The 24785-nt window shown below is 46.6% G+C and overlaps 1 protein-coding gene and 1 non-coding gene across 4 annotated transcripts; one reads left to right on the plus strand and one right to left on the minus strand.

The window, feature by feature from the left end:
• Window positions 1-4681: 4681 nt before the first annotated feature.
• Window positions 4682-24714, minus strand: cep63 (centrosomal protein 63). Of its 3 annotated transcripts, none has more exons than XM_071342300.1 (15): window positions 24624-24714; window positions 23567-23653; window positions 23250-23427; window positions 21869-21964; window positions 21191-21286; window positions 20332-20454; window positions 19209-19322; window positions 18724-18903; window positions 16827-17071; window positions 16294-16396; window positions 11896-12093; window positions 9603-9689; window positions 9133-9335; window positions 8636-9002; window positions 4682-7512 (listed from the first exon to the last, which is right to left on the minus strand). In XM_071342300.1, the coding sequence occupies exons 2-15, from the start codon at window positions 23632-23634 to the stop codon at window positions 7345-7347; spliced, it is 2226 nt and encodes a 741-aa protein (XP_071198401.1). In that variant the 5' UTR covers window positions 23635-23653; window positions 24624-24714; the 3' UTR covers window positions 4682-7344. The 3 variants fall into 3 exon arrangements, with proteins under 3 accessions (XP_071198401.1, XP_071198400.1, XP_071198402.1); XM_071342299.1 differs by lacking the exon at window positions 24624-24714 and adding an exon at window positions 24143-24421; XM_071342301.1 differs by lacking the exons at window positions 21869-21964; window positions 24624-24714 and adding an exon at window positions 24143-24410.
• Window positions 24638-24709, plus strand: trnap-cgg (transfer RNA proline (anticodon CGG)). The gene has a single exon. It is a non-coding gene; the product is annotated as a tRNA-Pro (tRNA).
• Window positions 24715-24785: the final 71 nt, after the last annotated feature.

A 24785-nucleotide genomic window follows, 5' to 3' on the forward strand; every position in this document is an offset into this window, starting at 1 on the left:
AGCTAGGTCATGGAACTACTGAAATGTTGAAGCTAAATCCTATCTTCTTTTAGGTGGCTAGGTCATGGAACTACTGAAATGTTGAAGCTAAATCCTATCTTCTTTTAGGTGGCTAGGTCATGGAACTACTGAAATGTTGAAGCTAAAATCTATCTTCTTTTAGGTGGCTAGGTCATGGAACTACTGAAATGTTGAGGCTAAATCCTATCTTCTTTTAGGTGGCTAGGTCATGGAACTACTGAAATGTTGAGGCTAAATCCTATCTTCTTTTAGGTGGCTAGGTCATGGAACTACTGAAATGTTGAAGCTAAATCCTATCTTCTTTTAGGTGGCTAGGTCATGGAACTACTGAAATGTTGAGGCTAAATCCTATCTTCTTTTAGGTGGCTAGGTCATGGAACTACTGAAATGTTGAAGCTAAATCCTATCTTCTTTTAGGTGGCTAGGTCATGGAACTACTGAAATGTTGAGGCTAAATCCTATCTTCTTTTAGGTGGCTAGGTCATGGAACTACTGAAATGTTGAGGCTAAATCCTATCTTCTTTTAGGTAGCTAGGTCATGGAACTACTGAAATGTTGAGGCTAAATCCTATCTTCTTTTAGGTAGCTAGGTCATGGAACTACTGAAATGTTGAGGCTAAATCCTATCTTCTTTTAGGTGGCTAGGTCATGGAACTACTGAAATGTTGAAGCTAAATCCTATCTTCTTTTAGGTAGCTAGGTCATGGAACTACTGAAATGTTGAAGCTAAATCCTATCTTCCTTTAGGTAGCTAGGTCATGGAACTACTGAAATGTTGAGGCTAAATCCTATCTTCTTTTAGGTGGCTAGGTCATGGAACTACTGAAATGTTGAGGCTAAATCCTATCTTCTTTTAGGTGGCTAGGTCATGGAACTACTGAAATGTTGAGGCTAAATCCTATCTTCTTTTAGGTAGCTAGGTCATGGAACTACTGAAATGTTGAGGCTAAATCCTATCTTCTTTTAGGTAGCTAGGTCATGGAACTACTGAAATGTTGAGGCTAAATCCTATCTTCTTTTAGGTGGCTAGGTCATGGAACTACTGAAATGTTGAGGCTAAATCCTATCTTCTTTTAGGTGGCTAGGTCATGGAACTACTGAAATGTTGAAGCTAAATCCTATCTTCTTTTAGGTGGCTAGGTCATGGAACTACTGAAATGTTGAGGCTAAATCCTATCTTCTTTTAGGTGGCTAGGTCATGGAACTACTGAAATGTTGAGGCTAAATCCTATCTTCTTTTAGGTGGCTAGGTCATGGAACTACTGAAATGTTGAAGCTAAATCCTATCTTCTTTTAGGTAGCTAGGTCATGGAACTACTGAAATGTTGAAGCTAAATCCTATCTTATTTTAGGTGGCTAGGTCATGGAACTACTGAAATGTTGAAGCTAAATCCTATCTTCTTTTAGGTGGCTAGGTCATGGAACTACTGAAATGTTGAAGCTAAATCCTATCTTCTTTTAGGTAGCTAGGTCATGGAACTACTGAAATGTTGAGGCTAAATCCTATCTTCTTTTAGGTGGCTAGGTCATGGAACTACTGAAATGTTGAGGCTAAATCCTATCTTCTTTTAGGTAGCTAGGTCATGGAACTACTGAAATGTTGAGACTAAATCCTATCTTCTTTTAGGTAGCTAGGTCATGGAACTACTGAAATGTTGAGGCTAAATCCTATCTTCTTTTAGGTAGCTAGGTCATGGAACTACTGAAATGTTGAGGCTAAATCCTATCTTCTTTTAGGTGGCTAGGTCATGGAACTACTGAAATGTTGAAGCTAAATCCTATCTTCTTTTAGGTGGCTAGGTCATGGAACTACTGAAATGTTGAGGCTAAATCCTATCTTCTTTTAGGTGGCTAGGTCATGGAACTACTGAAATGTTGAAGCTAAATCCTATCTTCTTTTAGGTGGCTAGGTCATGGAACTACTGAAATGTTGAGGCTAAATCCTATCTTCTTTTAGGTGGCTAGGTCATGGAACTACTGAAATGTTGAAGCTAAATCCTATCTTCTTTTAGGTAGCTAGGTCATGGAACTACTGAAATGTTGAGGCTAAATCCTATCTTCTTTTAGGTGGCTAGGTCATGGAACTACTGAAATGTTGAGGCTAAATCCTATCTTCTTTTAGGTGGCTAGGTCATGGAACTACTGAAATGTTGAGGCTAAATCCTATCTTCTTTTAGGTGGCTAGGTCATGGAACTACTGAAATGTTGAGGCTAAATCCCATCTTCTTTTAGGTGGCTAGGTCATGGAACTACTGAAATGTTGAGGCTAAATCCTATCTTCTTTTAGGTGGCTAGGTCATGGAACTACTGAAATGTTGAGGCTAAATCCTATCTTCTTTTAGGTAGCTAGGTCATGGAACTACTGAAATGTTGAGGCTAAATCCTATCTTCTTTTAGGTGGCTAGGTCATGGAACTACTGAAATGTTGAGGCTAAATCCTATCTTCTTTTAGGTGGCTAGGTCATGGAACTACTGAAATGTTGAGGCTAAATCCTATCTTCTTTTAGGTGGCTAGGTCATGGAACTACTGAAATGTTGAGGCTAAATCCTATCTTCTTTTAGGTGGCTAGGTCATGGAACTACTGAAATGTTGAGGCTAAATCCTATCTTCTTTTAGGTGGCTAGGTCATGGAACTACTGAAATGTTGAGGCTAAATCCTATCTTCTTTTAGGTGGCTAGGTCATGGAACTACTGAAATGTTGAGGCTAAATCCTATCTTCTTTTAGGTGGCTAGGTCATGGAACTACTGAAATGTTGAGGCTAAATCCTATCTTCTTTTAGGTAGCTAGGTCATGGAACTACTGAAATGTTGAGGCTAAATCCTATCTTCTTTTAGGTGGCTAGGTCATGGAACTACTGAAATGTTGAGGCTAAATCCTATCTTCTTTTAGGTGGCTAGGTCATGGAACTACTGAAATGTTGAGGCTAAATCCTATCTTCTTTTAGGTGGCTAGGTCATGGAACTACTGAAATGTTGAAGCTAAATCCTATCTTCTTTTAGGTAGCTAGGTCATGGAACTACTGAAATGTTGAAGCTAAATCCTATCTTCTTTTAGGTAGCTAGGTCATGGAACTACTGAAATGTTGAAGCTAAATCCTATCTTCTTTTAGGTGGCTAGGTCATGGAACTACTGAAATGTTGAAGCTAAATCCTATCTTCTTTTAGGTGGCTAGGTCATGGAACTACTGAAATGTTGAAGCTAAATCCTATCTTCTTTTAGGTAGCTAGGTCATGGAACTACTGAAATGTTGAGGCTAAATCCTATCTTCTTTTAGGTGGCTAGGTCATGGAACTACTGAAATGTTGAAGCTAAATCCTATCTTCTTTTAGGTAGCTAGGTCATGGAACTACTGAAATGTTGAGGCTAAATCCTATCTTCTTTTAGGTGGCTAGGTCATGGAACTACTGAAATGTTGAGGCTAAATCCTATCTTCTTTTAGGTGGCTAGGTCATGGAACTACTGAAATGTTGAGGCTAAATCCTATCTTCTTTTAGGTGGCTAGGTCATGGAACTACTGAAATGTTGAGGCTAAATCCTATCTTCTTTTAGGTAGCTAGGTCATGGAACTACTGAAATGTTGAGGCTAAATCCTATCTTCTTTTAGGTGGCTAGGTCATGGAACTACTGAAATGTTGAGGCTAAATCCTATCTTCTTTTAGGTAGCTAGGTCATGGAACTACTGAAATGTTGAAGCTAAATCCTATCTTCTTTTAGGTAGCTAGGTCATGGAACTACTGAAATGTTGAAGCTAAATCCTATCTTCTTTTAGGTAGCTAGGTCATGGAACTACTGAAATGTTGAAGCTAAATCCTATCTTCTTTTAGGTGGCTAGGTCATGGAACTACTGAAATGTTGAAGCTAAATCCTATCTTCTTTTAGGTGGCTAGGTCATGGAACTACTGAAATGTTGAAGCTAAATCCTATCTTCTTTTAGGTAGCTAGGTCATGGAACTACTGAAATGTTGAGGCTAAATCCTATCTTCGTTTAGGTGGCTAGGTCATGGAACTACTGAAATGTTGAGGCTAAATCCTATCTTCTTTTAGGTGGCTAGGTCATGGAACTACTGAAATGTTGAAGCTAAATCCTATCTTCTTTTAGGTAGCTAGGTCATGGAACTACTGTGATCTACGTCTTTATCTTTTGTATCTTAACCAGAAATTCGTAGGCAGGTCGTAAAATTACGCTTAGCTAATTCTTCCCTTATTCCAGGCCCCTTGAAAGAATCCTCATCCGTCAAAACCCTTTGTGCGTCCAACATGGAATCCTATTCCCTAATAGGGCACTACTTTTGACCAGAGCCCTATGGAACCTTATTCCCTAATAGGGCACTACTTTAGACCAGAGCCCTATGGAACCCTATTCCCTATATAGGGCACTACTTTTGACCCTACGGAACTAAAATAGGGAATAGGGTGCCATTTGTGACGTGGGCCCTCGCTCTCCTCTGCTTCAGCAGAGAGAGTAGCTAGCAAGAGGTTTGCTCTGCCAAATTCCACTCTCCAGTTTGTTGGGCCTAACAGCCCCAGTAACCACAGTTACTAAATACCAATATGTAAAACCTCTGGAATGAAGACTGAAGCAATACATATTTACCTAACACACACACACGTCCCGAATCCACAGAAAGGATGGAACAGAAAACACATAACAATTACATTCCTCAAAACACATTTTACATTTATTTAGTATATTAATATTTTGTCTTTATTTCATTCCCACAAACACCCGGGTGCTAAATGGCACCCTATTCCCCTTATAGTGCACTACTTTTAACCAGAGTGCTATGGGCTTTGTTTGTGTGTGTTGTGGGAAAGGGTCGGGATGAGAGCCAAGGAGACCCCTCCCTCCGTTCTACCATGTCATCCCTCTACTGAGAGATGGAGTGGGACCTTGTGGAATCCTCACAGAGAGGATGACAGCTTTTCTGGCACGAACAGATTCTTTTTTATTCTCTCTCTCTCTCTCTCTGGGAGGGATGCAGTCACACCTTCACCCTGAGGAGGGAGACCCCACCCACACTCTGCTGGCTGAGAGAGAAGATGTACCTTGTTCTCGTCAACAAGTGAGGACAGCATCTGAGCCATTGGAGAATGAAGTTATGAAGTTTTAAATATTTAAAAAATATATTTCTATGTTTACAAACATAGTTACATTCCATCTTGGGTGTTTGGATGACATCACAGGGGGCAAACTGTCAATAAAAACAAAGACTGCAAACAGCACCGCCAAAATACATTCCACATCCAGACAAAAACAAGACGCTCAAACGGGTACAAAAGGAAAGAGATTGTCAAGGAGAAATCTAAGCACCACTAACTTGGCTTAGCAATACAGTACGTTTCTAAAGTGCTTTACTACAGGCGCTAACTCACACGACGACACTGTGGAGTTGAGTCAGTGGGCTCAGAGACACACCTAAACCACCCTGGACTAAATCACACACATTAACTCACCAACAGACTGTCACCAGTCACATTTACAGCGTATCTTTCCAACAGGTCCGTCTGTAGAGACACACAAAGCCAGAGAACTGCCACACCAATACTCCTAGAACTAGAGAAACCTGGACTCTGTTGGTGGTCAGTCAGTCAGTCAGTCAGTGGCACATATCTGGTGACGACTCCAGAGGTGAGCTGTCTGTCTGGTCAGTCACTGACCGCTCCAGAGGTGAGCTGGATGTTCAAGAGGGATAAGGTTAGGAGGTGTCTGGATGGTCAGGAGGGTTAAGGTTAGGAGGTGTCTGGATGGTCAGGGGGGTTAGGAGGTGTCTGGATGGTCAGGAGGGTTAGGAGGTGTCTGGATGGTCAGGAGGGTTAGGAGGTGTCTGGATGGTCAGGGGGGTTAGGAGGTGTCTGGATGGTCAGGAGGGTTAGGAGGTGTCTGGATGGCCAGGAGGGTTAGGAGGTGTCTGGATGGCCAGGAGGTGTCTGGATAGCCAGGAGGGTTAGGAGGTGTCTGGATGGCCAGGAGGTGTCTGGATGGTCAGGAGGGTTAGGAGGTGTCTGGATGGTCAGGGGGGTTAGGAGGTTTCTGAATGGTCAGGAGGAGTCTGGATGGCCAGGAGGGTTAGGAGGTGTCTGGATGGCCAGGAGGTGTCTGGATAGCCAGGAGGGTTAGGAGGTGTCTGGATGGCCAGGAGGTGTCTGGATGGTCAGGAGGGTTAGGAGGTGTCTGGATGGTCAGGGGGGTTAGGAGGTGTCTGGATGGCCAGGAGGGTTAGGAGGTTTCTGAATGGTCAGGAGGAGTCTGGATGGCCAGGAGGGTTAGGAGGTGTCTGGATGGCCAGGAGGTGTCTGGATGGCCAGGAGGGTTAGGAGGTGTCTGGATGGCCAGGAGGTGTCTGGATGGTCAGGAGGGTTAGGAGGTGTCTGGATGGTCAGGGGAGTTAGGAGGTGTCTGGATGGCCAGGAGGGTTAGGAGGTTTCTGAATGGTCAGGAGGAGTCTGGATGGCCAGGAGGGTTAGGAGGTGTCTGGATGGCCAGGAGGTGTCTGGATGGCCAGGAGGGTTAGGAGGTGTCTGGATGGCCAGGAGGGTTAGGAGGTGTCTGGATGGTCAGGGGGGTTAGGAGGTGTCTGGATGGTCAGGAGGGTTAGGAGGTGTCTGGATGGTCAGGAGGGTTAGGAGGTGTCTGGATGGTCAGGAGGGTTAGGAGGTGTCTGGATGGTCAGGGGGGTTAGGAGGTGTCTGGATGGTCAGGAGGGTTAGGAGGTGTCTGGATGGCCAGGAGGGTTAGGAGGTGTCTGGATGGTCAGGGGGGTTAGGAGGTGTCTGGATGGTCAGGGGGGTTAGGAGGTGTCTGGATGGTCAGGGGGGTTAGGAGGTGTCTGGATGGCCAGGAGGGTTAGGAGGTGTCTGGATGGTCAGGAGGGTTAGGAGGTGTCTGGGTGGTCAGGAGGGTTAGGAGGTGTCTGGATGGTCAGGAGGGTTAGGAGGTGTCTGGATGGTCAGGAGGGTTAGGAGGTGTCTGGATGGCCAGGAGGGTTAGGAGGTGTCTGGGTGGTCAGGGGGGTTAGGAGGTGTCTGGATGGTCAGGAGGGTTAGGAGGTGTCTGGATGGCCAGGAGGGTTAGGAGGTGTCTGGATGGTCAGGAGGGTTAGGAGGTGTCTGGATGGCCAGGAGGGTTAGGAGGTGTCTGGATGGTCAGGGGGGTTAGGAGGTGTCTGGATGGCCAGGAGGGTTAGGAGGTGTCTGGATGGTCAGGGGGGTTAGGAGGTGTCTGGATGGCCAGGAGGGTTAGGAGGTGTCTGGATGGTCAGGGGGGTTAGGAGGTGTCTGGATGGCCAGGAGGGTTAGGAGATGTCTGGATGGCCAGGAGGGTTAGGAGATGTCTGGATGGCCCAGGTATTTAGAAACGGTCCTGACATTGTCCTGTCTCATGCCCTGGATGTGAGCGTCTAGTCTCTGGAGTAGCTCCTGGGAGCGCAGGTTCTCCTCCTCCAGGTACCGGGACGCCACCGAGCCAGCAGGAGAAGCCACACAGCGCTCCTGGAGAACAGGAGGTATTAGTTAAGTTGCACAATTCCGGTAACTTTCCCCAAATTACCAGTTTTTTTTATATTTTTTTTAGAAATCAACGGTTGGAAGTTTCCAGGAATCTGGAGGGAATAAGCAGGAAATACAGAATCTTCCAACTGGGATTTCTGGGAAACGTGGGAATTTGGAGAAAGTTAGTGGAGATTTGAAACCCTAGACACAGTATTATATTGCCGTACTAACTGAAGACTGAACTGGTCCTCAGAAAGGCCATGTTCTGAAACAATTATATCCTGGTTTTCACCCCAATACTCAAAACCTGCCTGTTATTATCATGATCAACTTTGACTAACATCACATTATATTCTACTACTCACTATACCAGCATTATTCTCCTAGTCGCTTGACGTTAGTCTCCTAGTCGCTTAACGTTCTTCTCCTAGTCGCTTAACGTTAGTCTCCTAGTCGCTTAACGTTAGTCTCCTAGTCGCTTAACGTTAGTCTCCTAGTCGCTTAACGTTAGTCTCCTAGTCGCTTAACGTTAGTCTCTTAGTCGCTTAACGTTATTCTCCTAGTCGCTTAACGTTAGTTCCCTAGTCTGAGAGAGAGCTTATTAACGTTAGTCTCCTAGTAGCTTAACGTTAGTCTCCTAGTCGCTTAACGTTAGTCTCCTAGTCGCTTAACGTTAGTATCCTAGTCGCTTAACGTTAGTCTCCTAGTCGCTTAACGTTAGTCTCCTAGTCGCTTAACGTTAGTCTCCTAGTCGCTTAACGTTAGTCTCCTAGTCGCTTAACGTTAGTCTCTTAGCCGCTTAACGTTAGTCTCCTAGCCGCTTAACGTTAGTCTCCTAGCCGCTTAACGTTAGTCTCTTAGTCGCTTAACGTTAGTCTCCTAGTCGCTTAACGTTAGTCTCTTAGTCGCTTAACGTTAGTCTCTTAGTCGCTTAACAACTGCACTTGTCTTTTCTTACGGACTTTTTTGACAGCTGCTTTACTGAGGAAAAGTCTGTAAGTGTCTCTGGATAAGAGCGTCTGCTAAATGACTAACATGTTTCTTAACAGAGCAGCTGTATATAGTAACCACATGAGTCTGGCAGAGTGAGTGTACCTAAATCGTCACTGACAGGTAGCCTCACCATGTTCAGTATGTCTTGACTGGCCTGCAGGTGTAGAGCCTCCTCTGAAGTGGACAACTGGCCCTCAGCACCAACAGGTACAGAGACAGGTAGAGATACAGGTCCATTAGGAACACAGACAACGGCTGAGGCTGTCCCCCGGGCTAGTCTGCTTTCTCTACAGGGCGAGGAGGAGGAGGAAGAGGAGGCTGAGATGGGCCTGTGGTCCAGGGTCTGGCCGTGGTGTCTGTGAGGGGAGGAGGAGAGGGCCTCTAGCTGTTGGAGGAGGTGCTGGATCTCTTCTTCGTAGTGCGAGGTGTTCTTCTGCATCCTGGCCTCCATGGCTAACATCTCCTCTCTGTGTCTCTGCTGCAGTTCCTCTTCCCTCCTACAGCAGGAACAACACGGAGGTTCACTAAACATTAGCGGAGAACACAAATCATATTCACCAGGCTTTGTGTGACCTGAGTGAGACTGCAGTGTGTGTGTGTGTGTGTATACTGTCTACTGTAGCCTACCCGTCCTGTGCTTGTCGTGGACCGGCCCTGGACTGGTTGTGTAGCAGGGATCTGTCTAGCTTGTCCTGCCAGGTCTGTGTAGAGGCCTCCAGACGAGCTCTCACCTCCGCTAGCTCCTGTCTCATCTGCCTGTTCTCCTGCTCCAAGCTACTCAGAGACGATACATAGCTCTCTCTCAGAGAGGCCAGGCAGGGGTCCCCTTTCTGTAGGGGGGGGGACAGACAGAGATGGAGGGGTGAAGGAGAAAGAGAGAGAGATTGAAAAAGAGGACGAGAGAGAGTCAATGAACGGCTGAGGCTTCACTCATACAGCACTCCTATCCTCCAACTGGGATTTCTGGGAAACGTGGGAATTTGGAGAAAGTTAGTGGAGATTTGAAACCCTAGACACAGTATTATATTGCAGTACTAACTGAAGACTGAACAGGAGACTGGTCCTAAGAAGTAGAAGAAGTATAACTCAGTCCAGACCTTAGTAGACTTCGACTCCACTCTCTCCAGCAGATCATTCAGATGTTGGTTCTCAATCCTCAGAGTTTCCAGCTGCACCTGAGTCACCTGGATGGAACAGAGTAACAGAACCACTGGCATAAGTAGGGCTTGGCGATATGGCCAAAATATCATATCACACTATTTTTTTTTTTTCTTTCTTCACATTTTGGATGGTATTTGATGTTTTTTTATTTATTTAATAACATTTCTAAATGTGATTTATGAGTAGTGCATTACCTCAGGGTGGCAACACATATATTCTAAGTGATTTCAAATGGGTCTTTTCTTTCTTTCTCCATTCAGATTGTTTTCTACTGTTCGATTCAACTTCAACATCAAATGATTTCCATCCATTTCCTGCAGAGATCATTTCCACACTGCCACGTGCCTGCACAATATGGGCAAAGCTGTATTAGCTAGCTACGTTTGCGCCGACTCGGTACATTTATCAGCTAGCTCTAAACAGCTAACTAGAGATTAGCATTAGCGGCTAACACGATTTAGCTAAAAACTTGCTAAACAAAAAAAGACAAACTAGCTGTTTGCAGATGTAATAAAGATAAAACTAATATTATATAACGCTTGTGGAGTGTTGCATGTGCTGTATTGACCATGCAGACAGGAACGCAAGTGGTCTCTGACAGGCGGCGGGGCTAGGTCTGTGCGGAAAGCGGAATGGAGAGAAAAGAGAGATTTCAAAAAAGCCTTTTGACTCAATTTGGGCTCGAGGGTCTGCTATACAAATTGATGGAAAGCGGTGTTGAGGGGAAAACATATGACATTATAAAATCCATGTACACAAACAAGTGAGCGGTTCAAATTGGCAAAATAACAAACACAGATTTCGATCCACAGGGACGTGGGGTGAGACAGGGATGCAGCTTAAGCCCTACCCTCTTCAACATATATATCAACGAATTGGCGAGGGCACTACAACAGTCTGCAGCACCCGGCCTCAGCCTACTAGAATCTGAAGTCAAATGTCTACTGTTTGCTGATGATCTGGTGCTTCTGTCACCAACCAAGGAGGGCCTACAGCAGCACCTAGATCTTCTGCACAGATTCTGTCAGACCTGGACCCTGACAGACCTGGGCCCTGACAGACCTGGGACCTGACAGTAAATCTCAGTAAGACAAAAATAATGGTGTTCCACAAAAGGTCCAGTTGCCAGGACCACAAATACAAATTACATCTAGACACTGTTGCCCTAGAGCACACAAAACACTATACCTACCTCTGTCTAAACATCAGCACCACAGGTAACTTCCACAAAGCTGTGAACGATCTGAGAGACAAGGCAAGAAGGGCCTTCTATGCCATCAAAAGGAACATAGAATTCGACATACCAATTAGGATCTGGCCATAAATACTTGAATCAGTTATAGAACCCATTTCCCTTTATGGTTGTGAAGTCTGGGGTCTCGCTCACCAACCAAGAATTCACTAAATGGGACAAAGACCAAATGAACACTCTGCATGCAGAACTCTGCAAAAACATCTGTGTACAATTTGGCCCTCAACAGAGAGTACACAGTGGCAGAATAGCTGACCATTTGCTATTGAGAGAGGCCGTCGTAGGCAGACCTGGCTCTCAAGAGAAGACAGGCTATGTGCACACTGCCCACAAAATGAGGTGGAAACTGAGGTGCACTTCCTACCCAAGAAGACTCGAGTCTGTAATCGCTGCAAAAGGTGCTTCAACAAAGTACTGAGTTAAAGTGTCTGAATACTATTTCAGTTTATGATTTTTTTAAATTTGCTAACATTTCAAAAAAACAGTTTTTGCTTTGCCATTATGGGGTATTGTGATGTCATCATGGGGTATTGTGATGTCATTATGGGGTATTGTGATGTCATTATGGGGTATTGTGATGTCATTATGGGGTATTGTGATGTCATTATGGGGTATTGTGATGTCATTATGGGGTATTGTGTGTAGATTGATGAGGATTTTTTAAATTGATTAATAAGGCTATAACGTAACAAAATGTGGAAAAAGTCAAGGGGTCTGAATACCTTCCGAATGCAGTGTATACTGTATATATGTACAGTAGCTCCATCATTTGCTCAGATGCTATCACTACTGCCACCTTATGGACTGAAGTGAAGTTAGTTTAAGAGTGTAACCAGAGATCACTAGTCCACAATAGCTTACAATTTACAGGCTAATGATTTCTATAGACCGTTTAAGAGGAAAGTTACTATGAGTTATAACTGTATGCAATCTTTCCTTTAAGACTCCTTTCACCCTCCTGCCCTGGTGGACCTCACCTTGAGCTCAGCCGCCCGGCGCTCTGCCCTCTCCACCTCGCCACTTAGCTGGCGCTCCACGCTGGAGGCGGAGCCACTGAGGGTGGCGATGGTGATGTCACGCTGGTGCAGCTCATTGGTCATCTGGGACACCTCCTTCCTCATGCCCTCCACCTCCCAGCAGCGCGTCTGCTCCGCCCTCGCCAGCTCCTCGCGCAGCTATAATAGAATGGAATGTAAAATAGGGCTGTCCTGTCGTTATGTACTCATTAAACATCCTGGTATTGCCCACCTATTGGCCAACCACTGAAAACAACCACCGCATGCTACAACTGGACGAATCATGACTTAAGACAATGTTATTGAAAGCTTCGACAGAGGCTAAGTACAGGTAAATATTTGTTTAATACTCCTTTCTGGTGGAGCTTCAGCACGGAACAGGGTTGAGTTTGTCCGGTGGAGCTTCAGCACGGAACAGAACTGAGTTTGCCCGGTGGAGCTTCAGTACGGAACAGGACTGAGTTTATCCGGTGGAGCTTCAGCACGGAACAGGGCTGAGTTTGCCCGGTGGAGCTTCAGCACGGAACAGGGTTGAGTTTGCCCGGTGGAGCTTCAGTACGGAACAGGGCTGAGTTTGTCCAGTGGAGCTTCAGCACGGAACAGGGCTGAATTTGCCCGGTGGAGCTTCAGCACGGAACAGGGTTGAGTTTGTCCAGTGGAGCTTCAGTACGGAACAGGGCTGAGTTTGTCCGGTGGAGCTTCAGCACGGAACAGGACTGAGTTTCCCCGGTGGAGCTTCAGCACGGAACAGGGCTGAGTTTGTCCAGTGGAGCTTCAGTACGGAACAGGGCTGAGTTTGTCCAGTGGAGCTTCAGTACGGAACAGGGCTGAGTTTGTCCAGTGGAGCTTCAGTACGGAACAGGGCTGAGTTTGTCCGGTGGAGCTTCAGCACGGAACAGGGCTGAGTTTGCCCGGTGGAGCTTCAGCACGGAACAGGGTTGAGTTTGCCCGGTGGAGCTTCAGCACGGAACAGGGCTGAGTTTGCCCGGTGGAGCTTCAGCACGGAACAGGGCTGAGTTTGCCCGGTGGAGCTTCAGCACGGAACAGGGTTGAGTTTGTCCAGTGGAGCTTCAGTACGGAACAGGGCTGAGTTTGTCCGGTGGAGCTTCAGCACGGAACAGGACTGAGTTTGCCCGGTGGAGCTTCAGCACGGAACAGGACTGAGTTTGTCCAGTGGAGCTTCAGCACGGAACAGGGCTGAGTTTGTCCAGTGGAGCTTCAGTACGGAACAGGGCTGAGTTTATCCAGTGGAGCTTCAGCACGGAGGAGGACTGAGTTTATCCAGTGGCGCTTCAGCACGGAACAATTCTCTTGTAGTGTGCGATGTACGACGACAACGAACAGTGATCAGCCATTGAGATGATGACGTTGTATCGCATCACCCAGAAGGTGTAGACTCTGGAGCAGGAGCCAGGACTACGACAGGTATGTGTTTGTACAAAATGTATTGGACTAGATATTTACACTCTGTATGGCAAGAGTGAATGTCTGCCTGAAAACATTTATGAGGCTGCTTTTTGCCACAGCTCGTTGTAGCTACGTTAACAATGTAATCGCATCGTTGTTTTAGAGAGACAGCGTGGTGGCGTGGAGAATCCTCACGACCAAGTGAAGTATCTTGTAGTGTGTGACCCTCCGTCTCTGCCACATCATTTGGTATACGCACCACTACGTTGGCAAGACAACAAGACTACAGGAAAGACGTTGTTTCATGTGAGAGGCTCAGCGACGTTAGGACTTACCTGTTTCACCTCAGATACAGAGCCTCCTCTCACCCCACTGTGGGACCCTGGTCCATGTCACTTACCTGTTTCACCTCAGATACAGAGCCTCCTCTCACCCCACTGTGGGACCCTGGTCCATGTCACTTACCTGTTTCACCTCAGATACAGAGCCTCCTCTCACCCCACTGTGGGACCCTGGTCCATGTCACTTACCTGTTTCACCTCAGATACAGAGCCTCCTCTCACCCCACTGTGGGACCCTGGTCCATGTCACTTACCTGTTTCACCTCAGATACAGAGCCTCCTCTCACCGCACTGTGGGACCCTGGTCCATGTCACTTACCTGTTTCACCTCAGATACAGAGCCTCCTCTCACCGCACTGTGGGACCCTGGTCCATGTCACTTACCCATTTCACCTCAGATACAGAGCCTCCTCTGACTCCACTGTGGGACCCTGGTCTATGTCACTTACCTGTTTCACCTCAGATACAGAGCCTCCTCTCACTCCACTGTGGGACCCTGGTCTATGTCACTTACCTGTTTCACCTCAGTTACAGAGCCTCCTCTCACCCCACTGTGGGACCCTGGTCCATGTCACTTACCTGTTTCACCTCAGATACAGAGCCTCCTCTGACCCCACTGTGGGACCCTGGTCCATGTCACTTACCCGTTTCACCTCAGATACAGAGCCTCCTCTGACTCCACTGTGGGACCCTGGTCCATGTCACTTACCTGTTTCACCTCAGATACAGAGCCTCCTCTGACCCCACTGTGGGACCCTGGTCCATGTCACTTACCTGTTTCATCTCAGATACAGAGCCTCCTCTCACCCCACTGTGGGACCCTGGTCCATGTCACTTACCAGTTTCACCTCTGTTACAGAGCCTCCTCTCACCCCACTGTGGGACCCTGGTCCATGTCACTTACCTGTTTCACCTCAGATACTCCTCTCACCCCACTGTGGGACCCTGGTCCATGTCACTTACCTGTTTCACCTCAGATACAGAGCCTCCTCTCACCCCACTGTGGGACCCTGGTCCATGTCACTTACCTGTTTCACCTCAGGTACAGAGCCTCCTCTGACCCCACTGTGGGACCCTGGTCCATGTCACTTACCTGTTTCACCTCATGTACAGAGCTTCCTCTGACCCCACTGTGGGACCCTGGTCCATGTCACTTACCTGTTTCACCTCAGATACAGAGCCTCCTCTGACCCCACTGTGGGACCCTGGTCCATGTCACTTACCTGTTTCACCTCAGATACAGAGCCTCCTCTCACCCCACTGTGGGACCCTGGTCCATGTCACTTACCTGTTTCACCTCAGAGCCTCCTCTCACCCCACTGTGGGACCCTGGTCCATGTCACTTACCTGTTTCACCTCAGATACTCCTCTCACCCCACTGTGGGACCCTGGTCCATGTCACTTACCTGTTTCACCTCAGATACAGAGCCTCCGCTGACCCCACTGTGGGACCCTGGTCTATGTCACTTACCTGTTTCACCTCAGATACTCCGCTGACCCCACTGTGGGACCCTGGTCCATGTCACTTACCTGTTTCACCTCAGATACAGAGCCTCCGCTGACCCCACTGTGGGACCCTGGTCCATGTCACTTACCTGTTTCACCTCAGATACAGAACCTCCTCTCACCCCACTGTGGGACCCTGGTCCATGTCACTTACCTGTTTCACCTCAGATACAGAGCCTCCTCTCACCCCACTGTGGGACCCTGGTCCATGTCACTTACCAGTTTCACCTCTGTTACAGAGCCTCCTCTCACCCCACTGTGGGACCCTGGTCCATGTCACTTACCTGTTTCACCTCAGATACTCCTCTCACCCCACTGTGGGACCCTGGTCCATGTCACTTACCTGTTTCACCTCAGATACAGAGCCTCCTCTCACCCCACTGTGGGACCCTGGTCCATGTCACTTACCTGTTTCACCTCAGGTACAGAGCCTCCTCTGACCCCACTGTGGGACCCTGGTCCATGTCACTTACCTGTTTCACCTCATGTACAGAGCTTCCTCTGACCCCACTGTGGGACCCTGGTCCATGTCACTTACCTGTTTCACCTCAGATACAGAGCCTCCTCTGACCCCACTGTGGGACCCTGGTCCATGTCACTTACCTGTTTCACCTCAGATACAGAGCCTCCTCTCACCCCACTGTGGGACCCTGGTCCATGTCACTTACCTGTTTCACCTCAGAGCCTCCTCTCACCCCACTGTGGGACCCTGGTCCATGTCACTTACCTGTTTCACCTCAGATACTCCTCTCACCCCACTGTGGGACCCTGGTCCATGTCACTTACCTGTTTCACCTCAGATACAGAGCCTCCGCTGACCCCACTGTGGGACCCTGGTCTATGTCACTTACCTGTTTCACCTCAGATACTCCGCTGACCCCACTGTGGGACCCTGGTCCATGTCACTTACCTGTTTCACCTCAGATACAGAGCCTCCGCTGACCCCACTGTGGGACCCTGGTCCATGTCACTTACCTGTTTCACCTCAGATACAGAACCTCCTCTCACCCCACTGTGGGACCCTGGTCCATGTCACTTACCTGTTTCACCTCAGATACAGAGCCTCCTCTCACCCCACTGTGGGACCCTGGTCCATGTCACTTACCTGTTTCACCTCAGATACAGAGCGACTCCTCTCTTCCTTGATATGCTTTAACTCCGTTTCTCTCGTGACCAACTCTCCTCTCTGTCTGCTCATAGTCTCCAGTCTGAGGAGAGAAGACATGTTTCACTATGGGCACTATGGTTTTTTGTAAAAACATCAAATTGTGATGCATATAAACTGATACCAGGCTGCAGTATGATGACAAGCAGATTCTGTTCCTTCATCAACCAAACAGTCACACAGATGAATGCAGATTTACTACATGATAAACAGACGACCCACAATTCAACAACGTTTAGTTGGAATATTTTCACCTTAACAAAATGTATTCAACACAACTGTAAAATGAAAAATAACATGTTGTTGTTGTTACTCAATTCACACGTGGTACTCCTAGACTTTATTCAGACAATTTAAAAATGAAGTGGGAGACAGTGTGACATGGGGCAGTCAATCAGTCAGTCAACCAGTCAACCATTTAGTCACAGTCAACCAGACAGCCAGTCAGTCAACCAGTCAGTCAGTCAGATCACCTGTCTCTGAGTCTGGCCAGATCAGTCTTCAGGTGGACCTCACAAGCCTGGGCAGAGTGTAGCTTGGTAGTAGTCTTCTCTAGGTCCTGTCTGAGGAGCTGTAGTCCTGAGCCACCTCTCTCCTGGGCTCCTAGACACTCCTCTAGAGACCGGATGACTTGTTCTTTAGCCTGCAGGGCCCTGGTCAGCTTGGACAGGTCATTACAGAACTGCTGCTTCTGGCCCTCATTCTCCTCTGTCAGCACCTGCAGGGGGAGCAGAGTGAACCCACAGTCTATGAATCAGTCTATAACACCAAACCCACTGTCTATGAGCCAGTCTATAACACAAAACCCACTGTCTATAAGCCAGTCTATGAATCAGTCTACAACACCAAACCCACTGTCTATGAGCCAGTCTATGAATTAGTCTATAACACCAAACCCACTGTCTATAAGCTAGTCTATGAATCAGTCTATAACACCAAACCCACTGTCTATAAGCCAGTCTATGAATCAGTCTACAACACCAAACCCACTGTCTATGAGCCAGTCTATGAATTAGTCTATAACACAAAATCCACAGTCTATAAGCCAGTCTACAACACCAAACCCACAGTCTATAAGCCAGTCTATAGCACCAAACCCACAGTCTATAAGCCAGTCTATGAATCAGTCTATAACACCAAACCCACTGTCTATAAGCTAGTCTATGAACCAGTCTACAACACCAAACCCACTGTCTATAAGCCAGTCTATAACACCAAACCCATCGTCTATAAGCCAGTCTATGAATTAGTATATAACACCAAACCCACAGTCTATGAATCAGTCTACAACACCAAACCCACTGTCTATAAGCCAGTCTATGAATCAGTCTACAACACCAAACCCACAGTCTATAAGCCAGTCTATGAACCAGTCTATAACACAAAACCCACAGTCTATAAGCCAGTCTATAACACCAAACCCACAGTCTATAAGCCAGTCTATGAATCAGTCTACAACACCAAACCCACAGTCTATGAACCAGTCTATAACACCAAACCCACTGTCTATAAGCCAGTCTATGAATTAGTCTATAACACCAAACCCACAGTCTATAAGCCAGTCTACAACACCAAACCCACAGTCTATAAGCCAGTCTATAACACCAAACCCACAGTCTATAAGCCAGTCTATAACAACAAACCCACTGTCTATAAGCCAGTCTATAACAACAAACCCACTGTCTATAAGCCAGTCTATAACACCAAACCCACAGTCTATAAGCCAGTCTATGAACCAGTCTACAACACCAAACCCACTGTCTATAAGCCAGTCTATGAATCAGTTTATAACACCAAACCCACAGTCTATAAGCCAGTCTATAAGCCATGGTCTAATACCATATTTTTTTCATTCACACCAATCAGCAGTGTCTTTGGTTTACAACAACCGTCCATTTCACACCACTGTCTCACCTCGTGGTCTATTCCTGACTGTGACATCCACTGTGCCAATCACAGAGACCTGCACCTGGCTGGCACTGACTGTCTATTTCAAGAAAACGGTCCGTCTCAGGTCTGCCACCAGGCACCAGGTTCCCTCCCTCCCTCCCTCCTCCAGGTTCCCCCCTCCCTCCCTCCCTCCCTCCAGGTTCCCCCCTCCCTCCCTCCCTCCCTCCCTCCCTCTCTCCCTCTCTCTCTCCCTCCCATCCATCCCTCCCTCCCTCCCTCCCTCTCCCTCCCTCTCTCTCTCTCTCTCCCTCCCTCTCTCTCTCTCCCTCCCTCCCTCCCATCCCTCCCTCCCTCCCTCCCTCCCTCCCTCCCTCCCTCCCTCTCTCTTCCAGGTTCCCCCCTCCCTCCCTCCCTCCCTCCTCCAGGTCCCCCCCCCCCCCCAGGTTCCCCCCTCCCTCCCTCCCTCCTCCAGGTTCCTACATGCTGTCCCCTCCTGGGCTCGCCCCTCAGCTGCTCCTGGAGGTGTCTGAGCCGTTCCAGCTCCAGTTCCTGGGAGTGCAGTGTATCCTGGGCCCTCTCCAACTGACCCCTCAGCCTCTGTAGATCTGCCTGCCCGGCACGCCCTCCTCCTGGGTCCTGTAGCCACGCTGCTCCCTGGGACTGGAGGAAGAGGTACAGCAGAGTTATCACATGACTGTGTAGCTAATTTCAGGATATTTTGAAAGTGAGGGGGAGGTAATTTTCCTATAAAGTCTTAAGGCTCCTTGATTCTAATGTAAACAGTAGTCTTCAATGTTCATATATGTAGAATAAAGGTAAATGTCTCGATGAGACAGGTGATGACAGAAGATTAGAGGGGAATCAGCTTCAAGGTCACGATCCTGTAAATTGTGATGTAAAACTATCTATCCATATTTGTACAACACAACATATAGTAAATAGTAAAGTCCCTGGTTGCTAGTAACCTTCATATTAGTGAACTGCTCGGCCAGACCCTTCCTCTGTGTCTCCAGAGAAGACACCTGCTTCTGGTACTGCATCCTCTGGTTCTCCCACTCTGCTGACCGCTGACGGAACTCCTGATCAACACAACACGGAGGTCAACACAACACGGAGGTCAGGGGGTCAACACAACACAGAGGTCAGGGGTCAACACAACACGGAGGTCAGGGGGTCAACACAACACAGAGGTCAGGGGGTCAACACAACACAGAGGTCAGGGGGTCAACACAACACAGAGGTCAGGGGTCAACACAACACAGCGGTCAGGGGGGAACAACACAGAGGTCAGGGGGTCAACACAACACAGAGGTCAGGGGTCAACACAACACAGAGGTCAGGGGGTCAACACAACACAGAGGTCAGGGGGTCAACACAACACAGAGGTCAGGGGGTCAACACAACACAGAGGTCAGGGGTCAACACAACACAGCGGTCAGGGGGGAACAACACAGAGGTCAGGGGGTCAACACAACACAGAGGTCAACACAACACAGAGGTCAGGGGGTCAACACAACACAGAGGTCAGGGGGTCAACACAACACAGAGGTCAGGGGGTCAACACAACAAGGAGGTCAGGGGGTCAACACAACACAGAGGTCAGGGGGTCAACACAACACAGAGGTCAGGGGGTCAACACAACACAGAGGTCAGGGGGTCAACACAACACAGAGGTCAGGGGTCAACACAACACAGAGGTCAGGGGTCAACACAACACAGAGGTCAGGGGTCAACACAACACAGAGGTCAGGGATGAACACACAGCTAGGGACCAGCAGAGGGCGCCAAAAGGCAACATCCAGGGCAATATGTATCAAGCACCTCAAAGTAGCACTGATCTGAGATCAGGTCCTTCTTGTCCAATATAATGTTATTCATTAGGATGTAAAAAAAGGTCCAACTGATGAGCACTCCTCTGACAAAAATGTCTACATACTGTACGTCCCCAGGAGCTACATACTGTACGTCCCCAGGAGCTACATACTGTACGTCCCCAGGAGCTACATACTGTACGTCCCCAGGAGCTACATACTGTACGTCCACCGGTAACACTGGTCCATAGCTCCTGAGAGAAGAACCCCACCGTACCTCTATCTTTCCATTGAGGCGGGTCACCTCTGTCCGGTCCTCCTCGCGGCTCTTGGCTCCTTCACGAGACTCCTTCAGCTGTTTACTCTGAAGCTTCTGGTAGCTGTGCTTCAGCTTAGACAACTGGAGGGAGAGAGAGAGGAGACATGGGAATGGTGCGGCTTGATTCATGCAGCTCTCTGTACATACTAGACTGGGTTTCCCCTTTACTATGTAAGCACCTTGAGCATACGGAAAATGGCTATTATTGGTGCTCTTATCTCGAGTAAAGACAGACAGACAGACAGACACATAGGTAGACAGACAGACAGACAGACAGACAGACAGACAGACAGACAGAGACAGACTGAGACAGACTGAGACAGACTGAGACAGACTGAGACAGACTGACTGACTGACAGACAGGTCGGCTGACTGACAGATAGTCAGACAGACGGACAGATAGTCAGACAGACAGACTGACAGATAGGTAGACAGACTGACACAGACGGACAGATAGATAGTCAGACGGACTGTACAGATACGTAGACAGACTGACAGACAGACTGTCAGATAGATAGTCAGACGGACTGTACAGATACGTAGACAGACTGACAGACAGACTGACAGATAGATAGTCAGACGGACTGTACAGATACGTAGACAGACTGACGGACAGACTGACAGATAGTCAGACAGACAGACTGACAGATAGGTAGACAGACTGACTGACAGACTGACAGATAGATAGTCAGACGGACTGTACAGATACGTAGACAGACCGATGGACAGACTGACAGATAGATAGTCAGACAGACAGACGGACAGACTGACAGACCGACACCGTCTTTGTGTTGCACTAAAGCGCTCGCTAACGTACCTCGTCTTTGACACGCTGCAGTTGTTCCTCATATTTAATGACCAGCTCTTGTTTCCCTGTCTGGACCTCATTCAGCTGCTTGCGGAGCAACCCCACCTGTGGGCAGGTAAACAGGCAATAAGGTCTGGTGTCAAGAGAAACCGGTAGGCAGGCTGCATTCGTAGCTACAAAACACACTTTAGGAACAAACACTGTCATGCAGAAATGCATGTTAAATTAAAAAACTAACTTTTTTTTGGTAGACACAGAATTGTTCCAATGTTGTGTCTGATGTATCGGATCCATCTCTAGTGTAAGTTCTCACCAACAACATGACAGCCTTTGCAGTTCATTCCATTAGCGTGCTTCATTTGGACGATTATCATTCAAGCTCAGTTTTAGGCCCCGCACTTGTAGTTGACGGAAAGCTGAACGCTCACATTACATGCAGCAGAAAAGCTTGCCTCACACATAGGGTTGCAAAAATCTGATAACATTCCTCAAATTTGCAGCTTTTCCAGAAATCCTGTTTGAAGGTTTCCTATGTTTCCTATGTTTTTTTTTTGTTTGTTTTTTTTGCTTATTCCTTCCTAATTACAATAATCTTCTAACCAGGATTTCTAGAAAACTGGGGTAAGTTGTGGAAAGTCAAGAGAGTTTTGCAATCCTACTTCCGCATAGCTTCTCGGACTAGTTCACCTGCATCAGCTCTTTCTCCACTACCACTTTCAACATCCGACAGCCAGTGTTCTGCAGGTCTAACAGTGAAACTATAGCCACTGTCACTTTGTACATCTTCCACAGGGTATAAAAGGCAAGGAGTGAGACATCAGGAGTTAAAACAGAGATGATATATACTGTCTTCAGAAAGTATTCATACCCCTTTACCTTTTTCCACATTTTGTTGTGATACATCCTGAATTTAAAATACATTAAATTGAGATGTTGTAACTGATCGACACACAATACCCAATAATGTCAAAGTGGAATTATGTTTTTTATTTTTTACAAAATAATAAAAAAATGCAAAGCTGAAATGTCTTGAGTCATTAAGTATTCAACCCCTTTGTTATGGGAAGCCTAAATAAGTTCAGGAGTAAAAATGTGTTTAACAAGTCACATAATAAGTTGTATGGACAATAATAGTGTTTAACATGATTGAGACACGGATTGAGACAACGGATTGTGTATGTGTGCCATTCAGAGGGTAAATGGGAAAGACAAAAGATTTAAGCGCCTTTGAACGGGGCATGGTAGTAGGTGCCAGGCGCAACAGTTTCCCGTGTGCATCAAGAATGGTCCACCACCCAAAGGACATCCAGCCAACTTGACACAACTGTGGAAAAGCATTGGAGTCAACATGGGCCAGCATTCCTGTGGAACGCTATCGACATCTTGTAAAGTCCACGACCGAACGAATTGAGGCTGTTTTAAAGGGCAAGGAGGGGGGGGGGGTGCAACTCAATATTAGGAAGGTGTTCCTAATGTTTAGTAAACTCAGTGTATTATACAAGAGACAAAATTCACAAATTCAACAGCACAACGGCAGAGTCATGTCTTAAGTGTAAAACAATGACTCAATAATCCATGCATTCTGGGAATGCTATAATGTCCAAAAGTTATTGGCGGATTTAGAAAATTGGCTGTCAGAAGTATTACAATGTAAATTCACTTTGAATCCGTCTGTTTGCATATTTATCAAGACATGGCATGTGAGGGTGCAGTGAGATACCTGATGGGTTGTGCAATACTTTTCTTGTCAATCCTCTTGAAAAAAGGTATACTTAAAACTGGAAATGAACCAATCCTCCATTGTTAACAAAATGGAAAGGTCAAATGCTTTATTATCTTAAAATTGAAAGTGCGTGGGCGACAGAGAGAAACAAGATGGTGCAGTTTGAGGCAATGTGGCGAAAAGTGATACGGCGCTGGAGATGGGGGTGTGAGCAGGGTGAGTCTGGGGATGGGTGATGTCGTTGTCTGCATTTGTATAATGTTGTTTGTATGTGTTTTTTGTATTGTTTGAAAATAAATACAAATGGTACAGTAACAACAACAATATATCTATGCACAACTGTACCTCTGAGTTCTTTTGGTCTATGAGGTTTCTGGCTGAGATGAGCTCCTCTTCTCCGCTGTGCAGACGCAACTCCATGGCATGGATCTCTGCCTCCCACTCTGTCCTCTTATGGTTCACCATGATGTCTATCTGTCTCATCAGCTCCTGCAGCTCGGGCTCACAGGACGTCAGGACAGAGCTGGAAGAACGCAGCAGGACAACATTTATTTTCTGAAATGCTGAGGTCTTTAAAAATATATATATATATATATAGATATCTTCCAATGCATAGTTACTCCTATTAGAACTTAAAGGTAGCTGCTCGTATCTCCTCTCACCTCACGTCATGGTCTTGCAGAGATCCCAAAAAGGCATCCATCTCGAGTAATTGGCTTCTAACCGGCATCCACTTAGCTACATGGTCTCTGTAAATAAAACAATGAATGTATGACTCATGATTAGGACTGGGAAGCTACTTTGAAATTCACTTACATGAGCGAAAGTTAGATAGCTAACAGTTAGCTAGTTAGCAGTCCATCATCAGTACTGTCTGCAGAGTGTTTTGATCATGCAGACCACCACGCCAGCTTGTCAACAAACTTGTTAGCCAACCAGATTGTATCTACATTTATTGACTGTCAGCTAGCTAGCTTGCCAAACAATGCAGCTTTTTTTGCACTCGTTAACGTTAGCTAGCTAAGTAAATCAAGGACAGGATAGCATTACATTCGCTTGTTAGCTACTAACGAGCTAGCAACTTGGTTAGCTAGCTAACGGTTGATGACAAAGCTAGAGACACTAAACTAGCTATGAATTGAACGTGTATGCGTAGTCAAACATCCATGTAAATAGGATATTATATTAATTTGCTGATACGTACACGTGAACAATGAGATAATCAACATTATACTCACAGGAATAGCAAGGCCTCGTAACGTTAGATAGCAGCTAGTGAGCTCTAGCTAACAACTGTTGTGTTTACAGTTCGTTTCCCCGCAGGGCATTCTGGGATATAACAACTTTTTTTCCTAGCCGAAATAGCTAACGTTTGTCCACCAAAATGTCCCCTTTTACCAATAATTACGTTAGCTAGCTATCTCTGGTAGGAAAGTTAGCTAGCTACAGTAGCTAGTTAGCTACCCAAGTTGTGAGTTGTAACGTTAGCTATGCTGGCATGTAAGCTAACCGTAACGTGTGTGATAACGTTAGCTAAGTTAGTTAGCTAGCCAGCAAAGGCGCAAACGTTTCGGTAACACATTAGTCCATCCTCAAACAAGCAATGCAACATGTAATTTGCTAGTTACCTGGCGCATTATAAATACTTTATATACTCGGAATTGTAGATTTAGAATAATGGTTTGTTGTATTGTAGTAATTTATAACGTAAAATGTCACCTGCCAGTGCACGTGGCTCGTTGGTCTAGGGGTATGATTCTCGCTTCGGGTGCGAGAGGTCCCGGGTTCAAATCCCGGACGAGCCCTTCTTTTTTCTTTAACGTTTGCTAAATCCAAATGACGTTAACTATGCGTTCCCCGTGACATCTTCGGATGTTGTTT

Source organism: Salvelinus alpinus, chromosome 15 (genome assembly GCF_045679555.1).
Source record: "Salvelinus alpinus chromosome 15, SLU_Salpinus.1, whole genome shotgun sequence".
Lineage (NCBI taxonomy): Eukaryota > Metazoa > Chordata > Actinopteri > Salmoniformes > Salmonidae > Salvelinus > Salvelinus alpinus.